Source organism: Thamnophis sirtalis, unplaced genomic scaffold, assembly GCF_051295495.1.
Source record: "Thamnophis sirtalis isolate CommonGarterSnake01/CBP01778 unplaced genomic scaffold, rThaSir2_p1.2 scaffold_14, whole genome shotgun sequence".
Classification (NCBI taxonomy): domain Eukaryota; kingdom Metazoa; phylum Chordata; class Lepidosauria; order Squamata; family Natricidae; genus Thamnophis; species Thamnophis sirtalis.
This window is the reverse complement of record NW_028261394.1, coordinates 49,043,130-49,062,356: the sequence shown is the minus strand read 5'-3', so window position 1 is coordinate 49,062,356 and position 19,227 is coordinate 49,043,130. Positions and strand designations below refer to the sequence as shown.

The 19,227-nt window shown below is 62.6% G+C and overlaps 1 protein-coding gene across 2 annotated transcripts; it reads right to left on the bottom strand.

The window, feature by feature from the left end:
- Positions 1-2,252: 2,252 nt before the first annotated feature.
- On the bottom strand, positions 2,253-18,940 carry TANGO6 (transport and golgi organization 6 homolog). 2 transcript variants are annotated; one of them, XM_087729270.1, is made up of 18 exons: positions 18,827-18,940; positions 18,110-18,723; positions 17,670-17,786; positions 16,759-16,909; positions 16,092-16,228; positions 15,327-15,489; positions 14,568-14,650; positions 13,891-14,003; positions 13,310-13,486; positions 12,835-12,961; positions 12,089-12,268; positions 11,664-11,798; positions 10,117-10,536; positions 9,474-9,531; positions 7,508-7,639; positions 4,632-4,783; positions 3,438-3,551; positions 2,253-2,575 (listed from the first exon to the last, which is right to left on the bottom strand). In XM_087729270.1, the coding sequence occupies exons 1-18, from the start codon at positions 18,930-18,932 to the stop codon at positions 2,399-2,401; spliced, it is 3,156 nt and encodes a 1,051-aa protein (XP_087585396.1). In that variant the 5' UTR covers positions 18,933-18,940; the 3' UTR covers positions 2,253-2,398. The 2 variants fall into 2 exon arrangements, with proteins under 2 accessions (XP_087585396.1, XP_087585397.1); XM_087729271.1 differs by lacking the exon at positions 7,508-7,639.
- Positions 18,941-19,227: the final 287 nt, after the last annotated feature.

The window sequence follows — 19,227 nt, the reverse complement described above, 5'->3', positions numbered from 1 at the left end:
AAAGTTAATTTTATCTTTTTACAGTCCAAGTGTTTGAAATACTCTCTCGCCACTCTGCTCCAGTTAAAGGCGCAGAAAACAAACACACCGACCCATCCCTGCCCCCCCCCCCCCACAACAGCCCATCCGCCAGCTGCTGAATCTCCTGGGCAGAGGAGGGGGGGGAGCTGCTCAGTTGGTGCAGCACCCGGACCCTCCTCCGCTTGCCGGGGGGGGGGGGGCTGAGACAGGTGAGGCGCTGGGAGAGACCAGGAAGTGGGGCCGTTCTACCTGAGCGAGTGGACCTTCGGATGTTTTGCCTTAAAGCCTCCCCTCGATTGATGGAGCCTCCGACGCAGGCAGGAAAGATGCCCGGGGCTTGAAACACGAGCGCGCCCTTCACGGCCTCACTTTCCGCCCTCTCCCCCTGTAGACACAGGCTGCTTATCTCCCCCCCCTCCCCCAACAGGAGAGAAACGCACAGAACGGCGCAAACTGGGAAGCCCGTGAGATCAAAGGCACGGGAGGCGCCGACAGGAGAGTAACACGGGTGCCAACGGCACTTTCTACCTTCCCTCCCTTCTCCGTCCTCACGATCCAGCCCGTGTCCTCTACTTCAGAGACCGCTTTCCGTGTCCCCTTCTTTTCCTCCTTCCTGGGGCTCTTTCTCAACTGCGGCTACGACTCCTCCAGTCCTCCCCTTCCATGCGACCCGCTCCCTCCTCCGGGAGTCTAAACCAGGGTTTATTCATTGCATCACTGGCTGGGCTCACAAATCCACCAAGCCATAAACCAGAATTGCAACTACAACGGCCGAGTTCATCTCAGGCGCGAAGCCAAGCCAAACCAGCCCGATTAACGCTTATTGGGGCGTTCCGGGGCGACCGCAGCTGCAGGGCGCCTTCCGCATCCCACTCCCTATTCAGAGGGACTTCCTCGGCCGCCTTCTCCTGGAGCAGCTCCGCCTCGCCTTCCTCCGCTCCCCCCCGCCCCCCAAACTGATCCCAAGCGAAGGCACCGAGAGCTCCTTCCAAGTGCGGCGCTTTCCTTCCCCAGCGCTCCGCTCCTGCAGCAAAGCCGCGCAAAGGAGTCTGCGCTCCCCGCCCCCTCCGGGGGGGGGGGCTGCCTGGAAAGAGCCCCTCCGGTTGGGGGCCATCCCACCTCCAGAGGCAGGCCGGGCGAGGGCAGCCACCGCGGTCTCGCCGAGCCCCTCAAAGCACTTCAGAGCTCCGGCCCCTTTGGCGCTGGGAGGCGGGCGAGAAGGACGGCAGGTGCCGCTTCCCCCGCGGCTCCATTGTGCAGCCGGCGCGCCTTACCTTCCCGGCCGGAGCCCCGCTGCCCGTGCCGAGCTCGGAGCAGCCCCGCGAACGGGAAAGGCGCCCCACCGCGGGCAACAGGCGAGCCGGGAAGGAGGGAAGCTGTGCGCTGCGCCGCCAACCTGGCCAGGGACCCTCCGCCACGGGCCCAGGCACCGCCTCCTCTCCTGGGAGGGGGTGAGTGGACCGGCCGGCAGGCAGGCGCTCCCCAGCCACACAATGATCGCTCTCCGCCAGCAGCTGCTCCAGGCCGCTCCATCGCCTCGGCGCTCCCTCTGCCCTCCTTGGGGGGGAGGGGCTGCTAGACTCCTCCGGTGCATCCCTGGCCTTCCCCTGCTTTTGGCTGCCATTGTTCCCTACTTACAACCCTGCGAGGTAGGCTGAGCTGAAGGACAACCGGGCCAGGCTGGTGGTGACCCCAGAGCTCCCAGCTTCCAATCCTGCCTTTCTTCCAGAACCCTTGAAGGGGGGGCAGACAGGAGGCCCGTGGAGGGTCTGCCTTAGGGCCCCGGGGGGGGGGGGGGAGGGAGCGCAGATCCTTCTGAGGTCTTGGGAGTTTCCCCCCCAAGCCCCCCCTCTCCCTGATGGGGGCTGCAATAGGCGGCACACACACACAAGCTCTGCAAAGCCCGGGGGGGGGGCAGAGACTGAGGAGGGGGGGCTGGGTCCCTTCATGGGACGGGGACTCTGTGAAGAGGGTCTCTTTCTAGGCAGGAGCTGCACCGATGGAGCCGTCTGGGTCCCCCACCGCCCAGAGGGAAATCTGGCCATGGAGCAACAGGAAAAGCCACGGAGACAGGCCACCCCAGGGAGGGTTGGGGGCCACACAAGGCCCCTCAGAGAAGCTGCCAGGCAGGTTGACAGTCATGGGGCGTCATCAACCCTCTCGGATTCGACCCTGGTGCCCCCCCCAAAAAAACCCCTCTGCAGCCCCCTTTCCAAATGTGCCACCATTTATTGCCTTGGCTGATGTGCTCGCGTCCCCTCCAATGCTTCTCTCAGGACAGCCGAGTCTGTGCAGGGGCTGCCCCACAGGGGCAAAGTTCCCTTCCACGGAGGAGGGGGGCCCTCTGAGTGGCAGAGTCCCACCCGGAGCAGCAGCCCTAAGGCAGGATCTCAATCTTCTTCCGCAGCGCCTGGGGGGGGAAGAGCAGCTGCCGGAGGAGGCCGTCCAGCTCCTCCAAGGCCAGCTGAGCATGCAGCACCGTCACCTCGTCTCCCTCACAGCGCACCACCCACTTCAGCAGGCGGTAAAGGTCCAGCAGGACATCGCGGAGAACCTGGAAGGAGGAGCAGGAATTAGTTCTTTTAAAGAAAAAGATCAGAATTGGCCATTGTCCCCATCCGAGGCCTTTGGTCCACCCCACGGCTTGAGCAGGAGGCTTTGTGCCATGCTGGACAATGGGCTCTCAGCCTTTTCCTGACCACCCCCAGCCAGGCCCTGAGCCCAGGGGAGCGTGGAACCAGCTGCCGGAGCTCCAGGAGGGGCCAGGAAGAGCCGCCCTCTGGGGTCACTGCTTGGTACCCCCCCCTCCATTTTCATTCCACCTCTCTAAAAGTGTTATATAAAGGGGTGAAATTACTTTATTCTACCCCCAATTCTCCCCCCCCCCCCAAGAGCAACTCTGTGGGTTGGGCTGGAAGAGGAACCGGCCCAAAGTCACCCAGCCGGCTTTCACGCCTAAGGCGGGACTAGAACTCACCTTCTCCTGATTTTTTCCAAGGCCAGCATTTAATTATTGCACTAATTAATCTTACACACCTTCCTGGAGCAAAGGTGTAGGCAAACCACCCTGGGCCAGTTCCAAGAAAGCGACAATCCTTTGCCCGTAAATGCCAGGCTGGGCCACCTCTTCTCTGGCATTTCCTGGTGGCAGGGATGGACGCAACGAAGCGCAAGCGGGGATTTCTTTCAAAGAGGCCGCTGTGGACGGAGGGAAGCACTTCCTTCCTCTGCTCTCGTGCCCACCAAAGGGCAGGAAGCCCTCCGCTGGCCTTTCCTCCAGGAATCCGGGCAGGTCCAGCAGGGCCTCCTTTCCTCCATGCCTGGCCTCCTCTCCCTCCACACGGAAGCCCTGCCAAGGAAGCCCCCGGTGGCACAGGGCAGGGCAGGGCAGGACGGCCCGCTCAGAAGAGACTCACCTCCACCGCTTTCGTGCTGAGCCCCCGCAGGAGAAGCACCACCACGTGGACTCCGGCTCTACGCACCTCGGCTTCATGGTCGGTTTTGACCACAGCTGCTAAGCAGGAGGCCAGCTGTGAGGGAGAAAGGCAGGGCCCTCAGAGTGGGCAGACCTTGCTAAGGAAGGGGCAGAGCGGGAGGCTACGGGCGCCACTGGGGAGAGCCGAAAGCGGCTCTTCCATTGTGTTAAGAAAGGGCGGCACCAACCACTGGAGCCCTGGAGAGCCCTAACCGAGGGTAAGTTACTCCCCCAGTGGGGATCCTTTTGGCACCCACTGCTGGGTCATCTGAAGACGACCTTCACTGACACACACACGGGGCTCAGGTGCTTGGGCCCAGGGCCAGCTGTGCACATGGGGAGCCAGAGGACCATGGCTTCCACCCCCACCCCCCGCTGCATCTCTCTCTTCCTAGGCTCAAGGACAGCCTGCCTTCTCCACACCCTGCAGCAGCTTCCGCTGAGTCAGCTGGCACCTGGCCTGCTGCAGCGCCAGAAACGGCTCTCAGCCGAAGAGACGTGACTGCAACGTTGCAGCTCCTGTCCACATCCTGGAGGCCCTGGGCAGCCTTGGCAAAAGGCCCAGCCGCACGGCGAGGCTCCTGCGTGGCTCGGCGACCACCAGAGCATCCGCAGCACTCCGGCTGCCCCGGCTGCAACGCCGCAAAATAGACCGAGACCCCCCCTGGCTCACGAGCAGCACCTGAGGAAGTCGGTTGTGTCTCCTTGGGCATTTCAGAAGCACCGGAGGGGTCTCTGCCCAAGAGGGGCGGCCAGGAGAGACCCCTCCCAATGTCTGAGTGGCTTTGGTAAAAGTGGAGGACCACGGCCAGGGCTGGTTCGCATACACCCACAAACACACCCACGAGCGTGTGAAGCTTTCCTCTATTCCCCTTTTAGCTTGCAGTTCTTCAGTGAGAAGCGGAGGAAAGAGTCACTCGGCGTGAGATCCCTTCCGGGCAAGGGGGCCTAAAATGCAGCCTCCACTCTGCTGCAACATGGACGGAGCCTCCGAATGTGCCAGGCTTCTCTTCTCGCAGGCAGGCCGCGCCCACGGCCAACACCGTGTGTGTGTGTTTGTGTGTGTCTCCCCGTGTCCCAAGCACAGCACCGGACACCCACAGCCACAGTGCGGGAGGAGAAAAGGGGCTGGTACCTCATGGACCACCGACCCCAGCTGAAAACCAAGGATCTGGCACAACTCCCCCAGGTTGGACAGGCTGCTGGCTCTGAGGGAGGGGTCAGGATCTCGGACTCCTCGCAGGAAAGCATGGATCAGCTTCTCTCTGTGCTGGAAGGCCAGGTCTCCTGCAAGGAGGAGGGGAAAAAGGGGGGAGGGGGACTGAAAAGCTGCTTGGCTGCGAGATGGGACCGGCGAGTTGGGGGGGGAGGGCAACGGTGGGCACAGCTGAGCAGCCAGCTGGGGAAGGGGCCAGCGCAAGAAGAGCCAGGAGGCGCCTAGGCTGCCGCCTGTGAGCAGGCATGACCACTTGCCATGGGGCTGACCCATCCCAGGCCTGGGGGGCAAAGAAGAGACCTCCCCACCCTACGATTTGCCCCACAGGCCAATGTTCCCACCTCCCTGCCTTCTAAAAAGCCCCCGCACCTTCTCGACTCCCCCCCTCTTATTCAGGGCCCCCAGGGGCCTCAATCCTTAGTGGGGGGAGGGAAGCGTTGAGGGACCCCCAACACCAGGTGTGGCTGTTGCTAGGCGATTCCTCCCGCAGTGGCCCCCTGTGAGCCTCCGGTTCTCTCTCCTGAGCCAGCCGGGCACAATTGGTGAACGGCCCAAATAAAACCATCCAGCCAGCCGAGGGGCTAAAACCGCCTCCAGCACCGGCTGCCTTGCCCCCCCCCTTAAACGGAGCAGAGTTAGAGAAGAGCCCTGAGCCGAGGAGAGGCGCCAGGCGTGCTGGCAGGCACCAGTAATTATGGCTCTGGCCTCCCAAATCACAGGCTCTCCTCTCCCTGCGAAGCAGCCCAGAGAAGGGCAGGCTTAACGGGCCTCCACTCGGCACAGCAGGCAAAGCCTCCAATACGGTCGCCTCGTCCTTCTCCCTCCCTGGCCTGCAAAGGAGGGGACCTCCGGCCACGGTGGACGCGCTGGGGCTGTTCCCCCCCACTGCAGATGGGCAGCGAGAAGCCCTCCTGCCTGGGCACCTGTCCTGGTGGGGCCCTTGCAAGATGAGAGGGCCAGTGGCGCCAGGCCCAGGTCTTAGACTCTTCCTAACTGCCCCATCATCACAAATGCTCCTGCGGCTAGTGAGGCTTTGGCGGCTTCCCTTGCCCTGCCTGGTCTGTGCTGGAGGGGGGTCCCATGGCCGCCCAGCAGCCGCTCTGCCTCTCCACAAGCCCCCGGCTCTTCTGCGGAAGGAAGGGGCCCCTGCAAGGCCAGGAGTTGCAAAGGGGCCGAAGCCCACCCACCGCTCTTCCCACATGAGGAGGGTTCCGGCCCAAGGCAGAGCCCAGATGCTCTTCCCCACAAGCCCCTGAGAAAGGAAGACCCCAGCCCCTCCAGCCCAGCTGAGCGAGAGGACCTTCTGCAGCCGAACCCTCAAGCAGGAAGGCAGCCCCTCCCTCCCTCTGCAGGGCTCCCACCCTCAGCACCCTCAAAGCGCCACAACAACGAAAGGCGGGTGGAGGATGCAAAGCAGAACCCAAAGCAGCACTGGAAAGGGGGGGGGGACGAATATCGGGCTTAATTTCAGCCCTAAGGAGGCTGGCCGAGCCTGCCGGGCACTCTGCCCAAGGAGCTGCGTGGGGAGTAGAAGCAGGGAAGCAGGGCAGGAGTCAGGGGGCCGCCAGAGACCCTCACCCCCAATGGAGATGGGGAGGGGAAACCCGGCTTCCGCAGAAGACCAGCGCCCGGCAGACAGGCAGCAATTAGGGGATTAGATCTAAAGACCGGGCCCTCCGCCAGCAGCCGCCCAGGGAGCCACCAGGACTTCCAGCAGAGGGAGGGGGGGGGGAGGGAGGGGGGGTTGCACTCTCGAGGGAGGGAGCCAAAATGTTTTTGGGACAAGGGAGGGAGAGGACAGAAGACCCCCCCTCCCCCCCCGCTGCTTCCGAGGGCTGCCAATCGACTAGGAGTAACTGTGGGAGGGGGGGGGCAACAAAGCAGCCATGGGGCCGAGAGCAAGGGGCACCAAGGGACCCTTTCTCTTGGCAGGTAAGACGGGGGCCGGGGGTGTCAAGAGAGGGAAAGGCCCATCATCCTGGCCCAGGAAAATGAAGGCTCAGGGGACGGAGCTGGGCGTTTCCAAAGGGAAGTGGGAGGGGGGGGGTCTGTAATGGGGGCAGCTGTCTGGGAGCCAGGAGACCCGCGGCTGCCCGCCCAGTGCCAGCCACCTCCTGCTGCTGCTGCTGCTGTGCCATGCAAGGAGCCTGGGCTGGTCCCACGGAGAGCAGGCAAGCAGGTGGGAGGTGCGGATGGGGAACCACCTGGCCCAGATGGGAGCTTAATGAGGAGGTGGGCTCAACTGAAGGCAACCAGGCCGGGCGAGGGAGGGGCATCGGGGAGAGGGCTCTGTGTCCCACATGCCCTGGCAACGGGAGGGGCTGTGCCAGGTGGGCAAGAACAGCCCCGCTTTTGCAGCCAAGACGGAGGGGGGGGGGCGAGGGGGCAGGAACCAGTCAAGATCAGACGGCACGAAAGGGGGGGGGAGGGGACTCCAGGCCAGACAAGCCGCTCAGCTACTGTCTTGGGGCAAGGCAGCCGAGGGCCATGAAGGCGGCTTGCAACACACAGGAAGCAGGCAGGGAATTCCCGATTCTCACGGATGGGAAAGCCAGGAGCCAAACCCTCCGGAGGCTCAAGGCAGGGAAGTGACTCATCCGTGGGACCAGAGGGAGACTCCGGAAGGCCTTTATGGAGAGGCTCAGGCGGAGCATGGCGGGGGGGTCAGACTCCATGGCCTCACGGAGCCCCCTTCGGCTCTGGATTTCGAGGGGGGTTATGGCCAAACCCACCAGAGCGCCCCCTTCCTGCCCCGGCCTCTCTGGCCCCCCATCAGCCCCTGCAGACCGACTCACCCAGGGCTCGCGTGGTGCGCAGCAGCGCCTCCCCCACCTTCATCCTGGTCTCCGCCAGGGGGGCGCCTGCGTACTGGCTGAGCAGGAGGGGAAGGACGTCTTGAGGGGAGGCATCGGACAGCAGGGCCAGACCTGGAAGGGGGCAGAAGCAGCACATGGGAGGCCCCTGAGGCAGCCCCCGGCTGAGCCAAGGGGGGAGGCGCAGAAGCCTTCGCAGGGACCACCAAGGGCAGCTCAATCGGCCACCGAGGGTCCCTGCCCCCCGGGCAGCTGTCCTCCCAGCTCTCCCCTAAAGGCATGGGAAGCTCTTCAGCACAGCCCACCCCCCTCTTCATCCCACCATCACAACCCCCTCCCTCCCCTCCGGCTCCCAGTGGCGGATTTTGCGTGAAGCAGCCGAGCTTCAGGGCACCCGAGATTGTTCCCAGCTGGAAAGGCCCCAGCAGCGGAAGCCCTCCAAGGTCCCCCCACCCACCCTCTCCTTCTGACTCCTCTCTGGCCTTTGGAGCAATGAAATAACCGGCCACAGAGTAGAAGTTGGGGGGGGGGGCAGCCTTTGGCATGCCAAGAGCCACTCAAGCAGCAGGGCGGCCCCAGTGGGACTGCAGCTCTGCCCTCAGCTGCTGCTTTTGGATGCAGCCTCTGTCTCTGTCTGTCCGTCTGTCTGTCTGTGTAGAAGTAGGGGGAACCCCGTCTTAGCCCCACCCCCTCCCTGCCCATCACCCAAAGGCCTTCCCAACATTCTGAGTCAACGGCAGGAGATTCATCGGCTGTTGCAAGGCCGTCTTGCTCAACGTGGAAGGTGCCGCTCTTGTGCCCCAGGCTGGCAGCGCCAGGGAGTCAGCACAGGCAGAATCCCTTCACCCGCTCATCAGGGAAGGAGAAGGGGGGGGGGAGGCTCTCCCAGCCTGCTTCCTTCACTCCGCCTTCCCTGGCAAAACAGGGCATTAGCACAGAAGGGCTCAGAGAGCTGAGCCCCGGAGCAATGCCCAGCAAGGAAGCCCAGAAATCCCACCCGGGGGGCTCTCTGGGCTTCTTGGGGGGCTTCTGGCAGGGGGACGGAGTGGCCCAGAGGCCTCTTGGGAGCCAGGAAGAGTTCAAAGACCTACAGGGGGCCTCGGGAGCTCTGCCTCTTTGTGCCTCTGCCTTATGCAACCAGCCTTCCTTTGCAGGGCCCGTTCCTCCTCTGGGCCCTGTGGCGGGGATGCCAAGAGGTGGCCAGGCCCAGAAGAGCCCCCCCCCCTCCACCCAGGGCAAGTATTCGGCTGCCTGGACAGCCGAATGCGGTTCAAAGGTGGGGAGGAGGAAGGGCGCCCCTGTCCGCTTCCAGAGGAGACAAGGGCGAGATTTGCGCAGCCATCCAGCCCCGGAGGTCTTGTGAAATTCCTCCCAAGGAAGCTGGTGAGAGATTGTTTCCTGGAGGACTTGGCGGCTTCTCCAGGAAGGTGACGTTGCACAGAGACAGGAAGGCAGGTGTAAGGAAGGGGCTGGCCGGAAGAGGTTCAAGCAACCCACTGACCTCGGCCGTGCTTAGGGTCCCACCCGCCCTAGGGATGTCTCCAGCCCAGACTGGGCACCAAGGAGCCCCCTCACCCTTGGGGAAAAGGAGAAGCAGGGGGGCTGTTTGCTGAAGTCCGCCCTGCGTCCTGAGCAAAGTGGTGGGAGGCCAGCAGAGAGGAGCAGGAGCTGGGCGGGGGGGGGGGGGGGGCTACTGGCTTCATTCAGGGACGGCCCCCCACCTTTTCTCCCATTTCCTAAGCCCACTTGCAAAAACCTGGCACTCAGGAAGACCATCGGCAATGTGCGCCAGGCAGGTGGGCTTCCGGCCTCTGACCTGGGCTCAGCCAGCCCCCCTTCCTGGAGCATTTGCCCCCCATCCACCACCCACCCCATGCAAGAAGTCTGGACAGGAAGGGCCCTGCATTTCCACACACAGAGCAGCCGGGAGCAAGAGCGGGTTGCTTACCTTGGATAGCAGAAAGGTAAACAAAGGAGTCTTTGTGCTCCAGGTTTTCTACAAAAACCTGGAAATTAAAACCAGGAATCACTTGGCTGGCAGAGCTGCAGCCACCCGGGTCTCTCGGCCGAGGCCTCCTTGGCAGGGCAGGAGGGTTCCCCAGCCGTCCGTCCAGGCGTGGCCTTTGCTCCCCGGAAGCACCAGGGTGGCCCTGATCGGGGACTAGAAGCCCTTTCGTTTCTGGGGGAGCATTAGGGGGTTGGACGGAGGGAGGAGGAAGGCGCTCAGCAAGAGGGCAGCTGAGGTCCGGCTCCTGGGACCACCTGCAGCAGCTGTTGCCCCCCCAGGCCCAAAACATTCAGGCTGCCTGGAAGCAGAACTAAACCCTTCCAGGAAAAGCAGCTTCCTCTCCGCTCGAGACCAGGAAACAGAAGATCTGGGGACTGAAAACTTAATTATATGTGCCTGGAAGTGGCTGGAGAGAAACGCCTTCCGGCCACCAAGCAAAGCTCACGGGGTGAAGCTCCAGGGACGCCCTCCACCTCCTCTGCAGGGAGGCCCCTTCCCCAAGCAGGCCAGAATGGGGGCCCCTCTCAGGCCCAGCCCAAGCCACCCACGGGCCTCTCCCCCACAAAGCGCTCCGGCTGCCTACCTCCAGCAACTTCTCCCGCGTCTCCAGGGCTCTGGGGTCCCTCCGCTCGACCCTCTGGGAGAGGAGGCGCAAGGCAGCCGCTCGCGTGGGGATGTCAGGGCTGTAAGCCTCCGAGAGAAGCTCCTGCAGCTGGCTCTGGGGGCCGCAGGGGGCAGAGCTTCCCTGGGCAACCGAGTCCGTCCCCTGAGGCTGCCCCGGGCGGCTCCCGGGGGGCTTCTGGGCTGCCGCCCCGCCCGCACGCCCGCCCAGGGCCTGGCAGGCAGCAGTGCGGACGGCCTCTGTGGAAAAGGCGCGGTGGGTGCAAATGGAGATGCTCAGGTCAGCCGCCAGCTCCTGGATGACGGGCTCCGGGTGGAGGCGGGAGAGTTCCTCCAGCAGGGGCACCAGCTGCTTCAGGCTGCCAAAGTCTCCGGATTTCAGCTGGGGAGACAGCGGGGAGCACGTCAGCCGGGCGCTGCCCAGGAGAGGAAGCAGGGCTGATCCTGAGAACTTGGCCCTGGGCTGCCGGCAGGAAGCGCCAGGAGGGGCCCCTGCGCCCAGAGCCTTTGCTGTGGTTACCGTTATGGGTGTGCGCAGAGGCTCCGGCAGGGCGGATAAGATCAGGCCCCGAGCGCCAGGTGCACCCAGGGAAGGGGGGGGTGGGAGGGAAGGCAGCTACTGCTCTTCCCCAGCAGCAGCAGCAGCAGCAGGAAAGGCCCAGCCGGGCTCCAGCTCAGCCCTCCAGGGAGCCGCGTCCACGCCTGCTCAGCCCTGCCCCCTCCTGGGCACATCCTGCCACGCCTCGGAGGCCCCCAGAGGCCTGGGGCTTTGGCCGGCCAGGGCCCCCCCTTCCGGCAGGCAGCAGGGTGTCCAGGACCCCCCACCCAAGAGGCCTCGACCCTCCCTCACTATTCCTCCTCATTTCCCAAGCGTCCTGGCCTGTGAGTGGAGGGGAGCTTTTCCCCGCTTGGCCCCAACCAGAAACACCCCCAGCCACCCAGCACTCCTCCTGCGGGAAACCACAGCCGGCTTCAGCAAAGGAGGAACAAGCAGCGGCCTGAAAGGAGGAGGGGGGGTGGGGGGGAGGGAGGCCCCATGACTACAACTGGCCCCAGCGAGCCCAGACTTGAGGAGGGAAGCTTCCCAGCTTCAGCCTGTCACAGCAAGATTCCCCCCTCCCCTTCCCCCCCCTCTGCCTCCACACCGGTCACGTTTCCTCCCTCCAACCCCGCAGCCCCCCAGGGGGAAGCGGAAGGGCCCAGCTCCTCACCTGGCCTGGCTGGGTGGGCGGAGGCTTTCCTGCAGGTCAGTGGGAGCCCCTCCCCTGCCCCGCCCAGCTGGCCTGCTCTGCCAGGGCCCTCCCCCAACAAAGACCCTCAGGGACAGGGCACGGGGGGTGGGTGGGGGCTTCAAATTAGGATCAAACTGGGAGGGGGAGGGGTGGAGGAGCAGAGCCCGAGAGAAACTGGACTGACTGAGGCTCAGAACCAGAAATGAAAGCAGGGAGGGGGGGGCACCTCTCCCGACCCCCCTGCAAATGCTTCCCCCGGGGCCCTCCGGCTACTCACCTGCAGGGCCCCACCCAGCATGGCTGCCGCCAGCCCCATGGCCATGCTGAGCGTCTGGGACTCCACGGTGCCCACCGAGCCCCTGGAGAGACTGGCACAGGCCCGCTGCAGAGTGGCTGCCACAAACTCCGCCACCTGTGGAAGGGACGCCACCCAGAAAGCTTCCGTCTCCAGCCAACAACGGGCCTCAAGCTACTTCTGCAACTCTAGGCTGATAGGCTAGAGGGCCCCCCATCCCCGGCACTTTCCTGGCCAAAGCCCCCCAGCCCTCCCCCTGGGGCATCCCTTAAGGAGGGAGTCTGCCAACAGCCCCCAGGGGACGCAGCCTGCCCAGCCTGGCCTCGGGCACAGCAGCCAGGGCACCCCAGGCCACTGGAGGGATGGGCTCTGCAAGGCTGGCGGGGGAGGGGGAGGCCAGGACCAACCTGCCTGACGTCTGTGAGCAGAGAGTCCGAAATGCCCTCAGTCAACAGGGCCACCAGGCGGAGCACCTGCAGCTGCCTCGTCTGCTGGGGGAGGGCTGGTTGGCAGAGCTGCTCCAGATCCAGGGGGTGCCCTTGCGAAGGGGGCGCAGGGTCCCTCTCGGAGGCCACCTGGCTCAGCTCCTGCCGAGGGGGAGAAGAGGGGCTAAAGGAGAGCCTTATGGGACGATCTCCCCGTGGAGATCCGGACCCTTACTGTCCTCCCGGCCTTCCATGAAGCAATTAAGACCCGGCTCTTCCAGAAGGCCTGTTGAGTTATCCAGCCCCATTTTATCTTATGAATGTTGTGGGATTTTAATGTTTGTACTTTTTAATTTTCATAAGTTCCCCTCCCTTCTCTTTCTGTAAGCCGCCCTGAGTCTTTCGAGAGTGGGCGGCATACAAGTCCTAATAAACTCAAACTCAACAACTGGATACGTGGCTTGCTTCAGCTACACACAGACGCACCCCCTGTGTGTGTGTGCAGGACTCTAGAGGAGGCCCATCCAAACCCTCAATTCCAACTGCAGCCCATCCACGTCCAGCGCCCTGCGGCTTCCCTCCTTGCATTGGTCTTGGCAGTTGAAGGGGAGCCTTGAAGGACAATGCCTGACCTCGGCCACTCCTGGCGTGGCGCCCATCCTACGCTTGTGGAAGGAGCAGGCGCCCCACACTCCCACGGAGGCACCCAGAGAAGCTCTGGGCCCCACCTTCAAGCAGCCCAGGAAGAAGTCTCCAGCTAGGCTGCCCCTCCGGCAGAGAGACAGCAAGTCCACCAGCTGCTCCAGCTGCCACTGCTCTTCTGACAGCTTCCGATACAGAGCCTCGTCTTCATCACTGCACAGGGGGAGAGCAACGTAAGGGACAAAGGAGGAGGAGGAGGGGGGCTCTGGGCTGGACCGTCCCTCCCATCCCACTTGGAGCAAGGGAGCGTCCTTTCCTCACGGCTGACCGCCTGCAGGTAGAAAGCTGAGAATCCTCCTGGGAAGGGCCTCCCGTGCCCCCCATCCCATGCCCCTGGGGTAAGGGGCAGCTGCCTTTGGACAGGCAGGCTCTCTGCACCCACCTCCTGGGGGGGGGGAAGCTGGGGTACCTTTTCTGGCATCCCCTCAACTGCAGCCATCTGGATCAGAGCCCCCTCCCTCCCTCCCTCCCTCCGACTGGGGACGCCCAGCAGACTCTCACCTCACAGCCTCCCTGATGGTGGCCACCACGCCCCCTTCGCTGCCCACCTGGAACCGGCAGTGGGGGTGGGGCAGGCGGGGGCTTCCTCTGAGCTCCACCAAGCCTTCCAGGACCTCCAGGGAGGCCTGTTGCTCACTCTTCTCCAGGAACCACAGCAGGATCTCCTGGCAGGGGGTGCTGAAAGCAGCAGGGGGAGGGGGGGCATTCACCTCAATCCAGGGGAAGGTGGCTTTGGTGAGAGGCAGCCCAAAAACCCCCTCCCCCCCCCGAGGAAAGCTGCCTCTGCCAGAAGAGGGGCAGGACGTGGAGGCCCGTCTCCTGGGCAATGGGGACTACAAAGAGGGTGGGCAGTCCCCCTCCCAGCCCTTCTCTTTCAGCTTGTTGGTATCCTTGGATTGGGTTCCCCTTTTCAGGGGAGTTGCACAATCCCCCCTCCCATCCCAGGGACTTCCCACCCAGGCAGAAAAGCCGGCACTGGTGGGGTCTCGGTTGAGAGGAACCGGGGGGAGAAGAGCTCCTGGGAGAGGCCCCCAGCCCACAAGAGAGCCCTGGAGATTCCCCCGCCAGGCCGGGCGCCTCACCGCAAGGAGGACACGTTCTGCTTGGTGAAGCACCAGAGGGAGAAGACGGCCCCCAGCGCAGGCTGCAGGGCCCCCAGGAGGCAAGGCAAGGGCTCATTGCCCACCACGCAGACCTGCAAGGGAAGAGCAACGGAGAGGAGGAAGACTCTGCACAAACTCCATTGGCAGCCTTCGCACACACATCCCCTGCCCCTCCCAAAGGCTTGCAGAAGAAGCTTCCAGGCCTCTTTGTTTCTGCCTGCCTGTTTCTCTCTGAAGGAGTTCGTTGGTGCCCAAGATGCTCTCGAGCATCCATGGGGTTTAAATGCTCACGCTATCGAGACCAACAGAGCAGCCCAGCCCGTTGCACGGGCCTCCCGAGACCTCCCAGCCTGCTCATGGCTCAGCCCCCAAGCCTGCTGGTAAGACAGCCCTGCGCTTGGGCTCTTCCCCTTCTGGGATCCGGCTGATCCTTGGAGGGCCTGCAGCTTCAGTCCAGAAGGGCAATGCTGAATCCTGGCAGCCAACAGCTGACCGAGAGAAGGTGGACTAAAGGCATGTGGGAATGGCGCCTCCCCCTGGCATTTCAGGGAAGAGCATTTTGCCTATTTCAGCACAGGGAGGTCACAGCTGAGGTCTTCCTCGGCCTCCGCTCCCCCTCCCAACGCCACATGCAGACAAGGGTGCTGGTGCCGTACCTTGTACACCGTTTCCACGCACCCCGAGAGCAACTCCTCTTCCACCAGCACCGACCCAGCCGGCAGGTCTTCCAGGGAGCCTTCTGAAGACAGAAAAGGACCGTCATGTGGGTGCAGCTAATGCTGGGCCGGTTTCACTTCGTTATATTCTGCCCTTTCAGTGGCAAAGAAAATATTTCATCCCAGCACGACTTCCTTCCCTGGGAGCCACCCAGCTGCCTGGCTAGAAACTATGGGATGGGTGTCCTGGCTGGGAGGGGGGGAGGCAGGGCTGCTCTGGGCCAGGCCCTCACTCAGGCCAAGCTCCTCACAGGAGCGTTAAGAGCACTTGAGTTGTGTGAAAGAAAGGCAGGATATAAATCTGAACTGATGAGTAAAACTTTGACTCAATCGAGCGTTATCTCAGCCTACCAAGCTTGTCGTGCCCAGCACAGCTTCAACTGCTGATACCGGATTGTTATGAGCTGCCCAGAATTCACGGGTGAACCGACCAGAGGGACCCATTTCAGTCCCACTGGGGGACCCAGACCTAAGAATCCCAGAGCCACCAATTCTGGCTAGAGCAGCCGCTGAAAAAACAAGGAGCTTCCCACCTTCCAAGGTGGCAGAAATTTATTTGTTGGCTTAAGTCATTCCATCATTCAAGGAACCTCCATGGCCGGCCAAGTCGACCAAGTGACTCTGGGAGGCTGACGATTCCAAAATCCTGAAAAGGACTCCGCATCCTGGCCAAGCGTTCAGGGGCCGGGAGGCTGTTACCTGGCTCCCCCAGGCAGCGCAAGAGGGGCTCCAGCAGGGGGCGCAGCAGGTGCTCCTTGGCCTGCTGGGGATGTTGCCTGACCATGGCGAGGACCGTTGCGGTCGCCACCCGTTGGAACTGGCGCATCATCAGCTTATCCTGGATGAGGAAGAGCTGCAGAATCTTTGGAAGGAAGAGACAAAAGCAGAGTTTTATGCTCAAAGTACGGGCTGCTCACCAGCGTGACCCGTCAAAACCGCGGTAGACTAAAGCGCGCCCGATTAAAGCGCGTATGTGACGTCATCAGCAGCGCGACGAAAAAAATAAAAAAAATTAAAATTAAAATTAAATTAAAGCAAGCCGATTCACATAAAGGTAAGGGTTAGGTTTAGGGTTAGGTTTGGGGGGGTTAGGGTAAAGTTTTCGCTTTAATTTTAAATTTACCGCTCACAGCGCGATGTTTTCGTCGCGCTGTGATGACGTCACGTACGCGCTTTCGTCGAGCACGCTTTATTCTACCGCGGTTTTGTGGTGGAACCGCTCACCAGCAATGTTTCTAAGGTTGTGCCTCTTAGCCTCCTCTACCTCAAATGGCCCCAAGGGGGGGAGGGGGAACAAGCCCCAAAAGCTCAGCAGAAACCGAGGACCCCAAGGGCCAACTCAGGAAACGGGAGTCTCTTGGTGAGCAGCAGATGGGAGGGGAAAGGGAGCTCTGACTCACAAGCACTCCCTGGGCTGCCCCGGAATGCCAGTTGCCGGGTAAAGGGAAGGGGCAGAGGATGTACCTGAGGGCAAATCCCTTGACAATAATTCTCCAGGGAGAGAGATTGCTGAGGGCACGAGGACAGGATCTTGGCGATGGCCTCGCACTTCTGCCAGTCAGCTGCTGCCGCTTCTGCACTGCTGCCCCGCACGGCCCCAGCTGGAAAGCAGGAGGCTCCGTGTTAGACGAGCACAGAGGGAGCCGCCCATCCTGTGGCCAGAGAGACTCGCGATGTCCTCCACCATGAAGGGGAGCTTCCCCCAGGCCGTAATCGCCTAGCAATTGCCAGGCTGCCTTGGATCTTCCTCATCCTTCCTGCTCTGGCGGTTTCTTAAGAGAGGTGCAAAAAGCCTGGGACTGAATTGTGCTCTGCCTAGAAGAGCCGGTTCGTGGGAAAGGCCGTGCAGAGAAGAGGGGCCGGCGAGAGGGGAAGGCCTGGGAAGGTCATGTACCAGGTTGACTTATTTGCCCCACCTAGGTGGTTTGGTTCTGGCAAACTGATTGATCCAAAAAACACAGGGATTTGTCCAGTTTCAAGATATTTTCCTGCTTCATGCAGATCCTTATTTATTAAAACAGAACTATTATATGTAAACCTGGCTGGGCCAAGTTTAGAAACAATGGAACAAAGGACTCTTTTCTGCTCTGGTCCCAGCCTTTGAATGACGGATTTTTCAAGCTTCACTGACCTCCGGCTTCCTCCAGGATGCCACGGAGCACAGCCTGAACTCCACCAGGTCTTAACAGCCTCCCAGACAGCAGGTGCCCACAAAGGCGCTGAAGCCAGGCCGGTGTTAGTGCCGTACGAGGCTCGTTGTTCTGCTGGCTGCGACGGCAGGCCTGGAAAAGAAACGTATGTGCACGATGGACCACCAGCAGCCCTTCTGTGCACCATCCCTTCTCCTTGACACCAGGCAGCAGGGGCATCCCTGCCCTTCCCCAAGCAGAACGGACTCGGGTCACTTGACTGAAAGCTTCTCTGAGGGCACCATTCACCTAGCAGCAGATTCCCACCTAACAAGACTGGGTTGGCCCTGGAGCTGTCAGATTGTATCGCATCCCATTTGTAGACCTGGGGGCTGCCTCCTCCTTTCCTTTCCCACTGATCCAGGGGCTAGGAAGGCCCAGGTTGCATCTCTGGTAGGGTCTCTCGGGACAGGCCATCAGGCAGCAGGACTGAGAAAGACCCGTTCTGCAGAGCCACAGCTAAATTAATCCACTGGCAGCGCTGAGCTGGAAGGACAGATCAGGGCTGTGGTGGGACTCCCTTAAAAGGAAGCTTCCATGCCAGTGTTTCCCAACCTTGCCAACTTTAATATATGTGGACTTTAAGTCCCAGAACCAGCATAATATTGGCAAGGTTGAAAAAGACTGTTTTATACCTTTGGTGCTTGTTCCCCTGGGATCAGTGACATGGTATTCACGTGGCATGTATCCATTGTCATAGCTGAGCCACATCCATGGGATTCAGTTTTGGATCTCTCCAAAAATGCTTCGGAGGGGGGTGGGGGGATGAGGAAGAAAGATTTGCAAGCAGGCACGCACAATGGAACCAACTCACAGGATGCAAATCTAGTTTCTCTATGGCTCACAGTGCTACCTGCTTAGGCCCCCCCTGAAGGAGCAACAGTTCCCGGATCACCAGGGGCTGGTATGCTTTGTCCAAAAGGCCTTGCAAGGCTTCTTTGCAGCTGCTCTGTTCCTCTTCCGTCAGCCCCTGAAAAAATCCCAGAGAGCTAAAAGAATAAAAGTCGCAAAGGAATTCTCAGAAATGCAAAAAGATGCTCTTTCCAAACAGCAGCCCTAGCAAGAGGCTCAGCCAACTAAGGCAGTGCCAGGGGCCCCATGGGCACCTCCCTGCCCGGCAGAACTTTTTGCCTGTAGGCCCCAAGGATGGCTTGCCAGTCCCCCCTCCCATTTCATACTGCCCAGAGGAAACAGGGAGATCCTTGCTTCACTTTATGGAAATGCCCAGGCCGCTTCTGGCAGGGAAACGGGGCCTACTCCAGCAGGACCCCAGGGCTGCTCCTAAACCCTCACCTGCCTCTCGCGTGGGGCACCCTCCCGGGCCTTCCTCGCAGGGCAGAAGCCCAGCTGGCACAGCCCAGCCAGCAAGTCGCCCAGGTGGCGCACCAGGATCAGCCTGGCCAGCTCGGGGTGCTCGGCCACTTCCACCAGGGCGCTGCAGGCGGCCAGGAGCCTCCGCGGGGCTTGGGGCTGGGCGGCGAGCAGGCCGGCCTTGTCCCGCGGCGGGGGCGCCACGCCGGGCAACAGGTACGGCCGGAGGCCCAACGCCACCGCCAGCTGCGCCGCCGCCTGCACGGTGCCCTCCTGGCCGATGCTCAGGGCGTCAGGGCGCAGCGGAGGGGGGGCCCCGGCGTCGCTCGGGCCGGCGGCGGGGGTGGCAGCGGCGGCCAGGCGGACCAGGCAGCGCTTGAGGCAGAGCAGCAGCAGCAGCGCCTGGCAGGCGGCGGCCCAGGGAGGGTCGGGGTCGGCGCCGGGACTCAGCCCCGGGGCCCGCCGGGCCACCTCGGCCCTCGCCCTGCGCAGGGAGGCCCACGCGGGGTCCCGGGCCAGCCTCTCCTCCAGCGCGGTCAGCCCGAGGCGCAGCGACTCCGGCGACGGGGCGGCGGATCTCGCGGCCGGCAGCGGGCCTGCGGAGAGAAGGAAGGCGCCGGTCGGAGCGGAGCGAAGGGCACCTGCGACTCGGGCGGCGAAACAGGCGCCCGCCCCCCGCGCTCCTCCCGCGGCTCTCACCGGTGCCTGCGCTGCGGCCCAGCAACAGCCGCAGCCCGTCCACCGCCCGCTGCAGCCCCGCCGCTCCCTCCTCACTCCAGCCCTCGGCGCTCATGGGCGCCGCCATCTTGGGAAGGTCCGGTGACCCTGCGCCACGGCGACGCCGCCACTTTGGGCGGAGCCGAAGGAGGAGGGCGGAAGTTCCCAAGGGCTGCCATTTTGAAGAGGTCGGGAGGGATGGGGAAAGGCGGGAGTGGCGGAGGGAAGCAGCCCTCTGGAGAAGATCTCGCGGCCGGAGGAATTCTGGGAGTCCCAGGCCGCTAGACCCTCTGGCGCATGCGCAGTTCGGCGAATTCGCTTGAAATTAAATCGAGTGTACGAGGCGCAGCGCAGGGCGTCTTTTACAAAAAGGGCAAAATAGG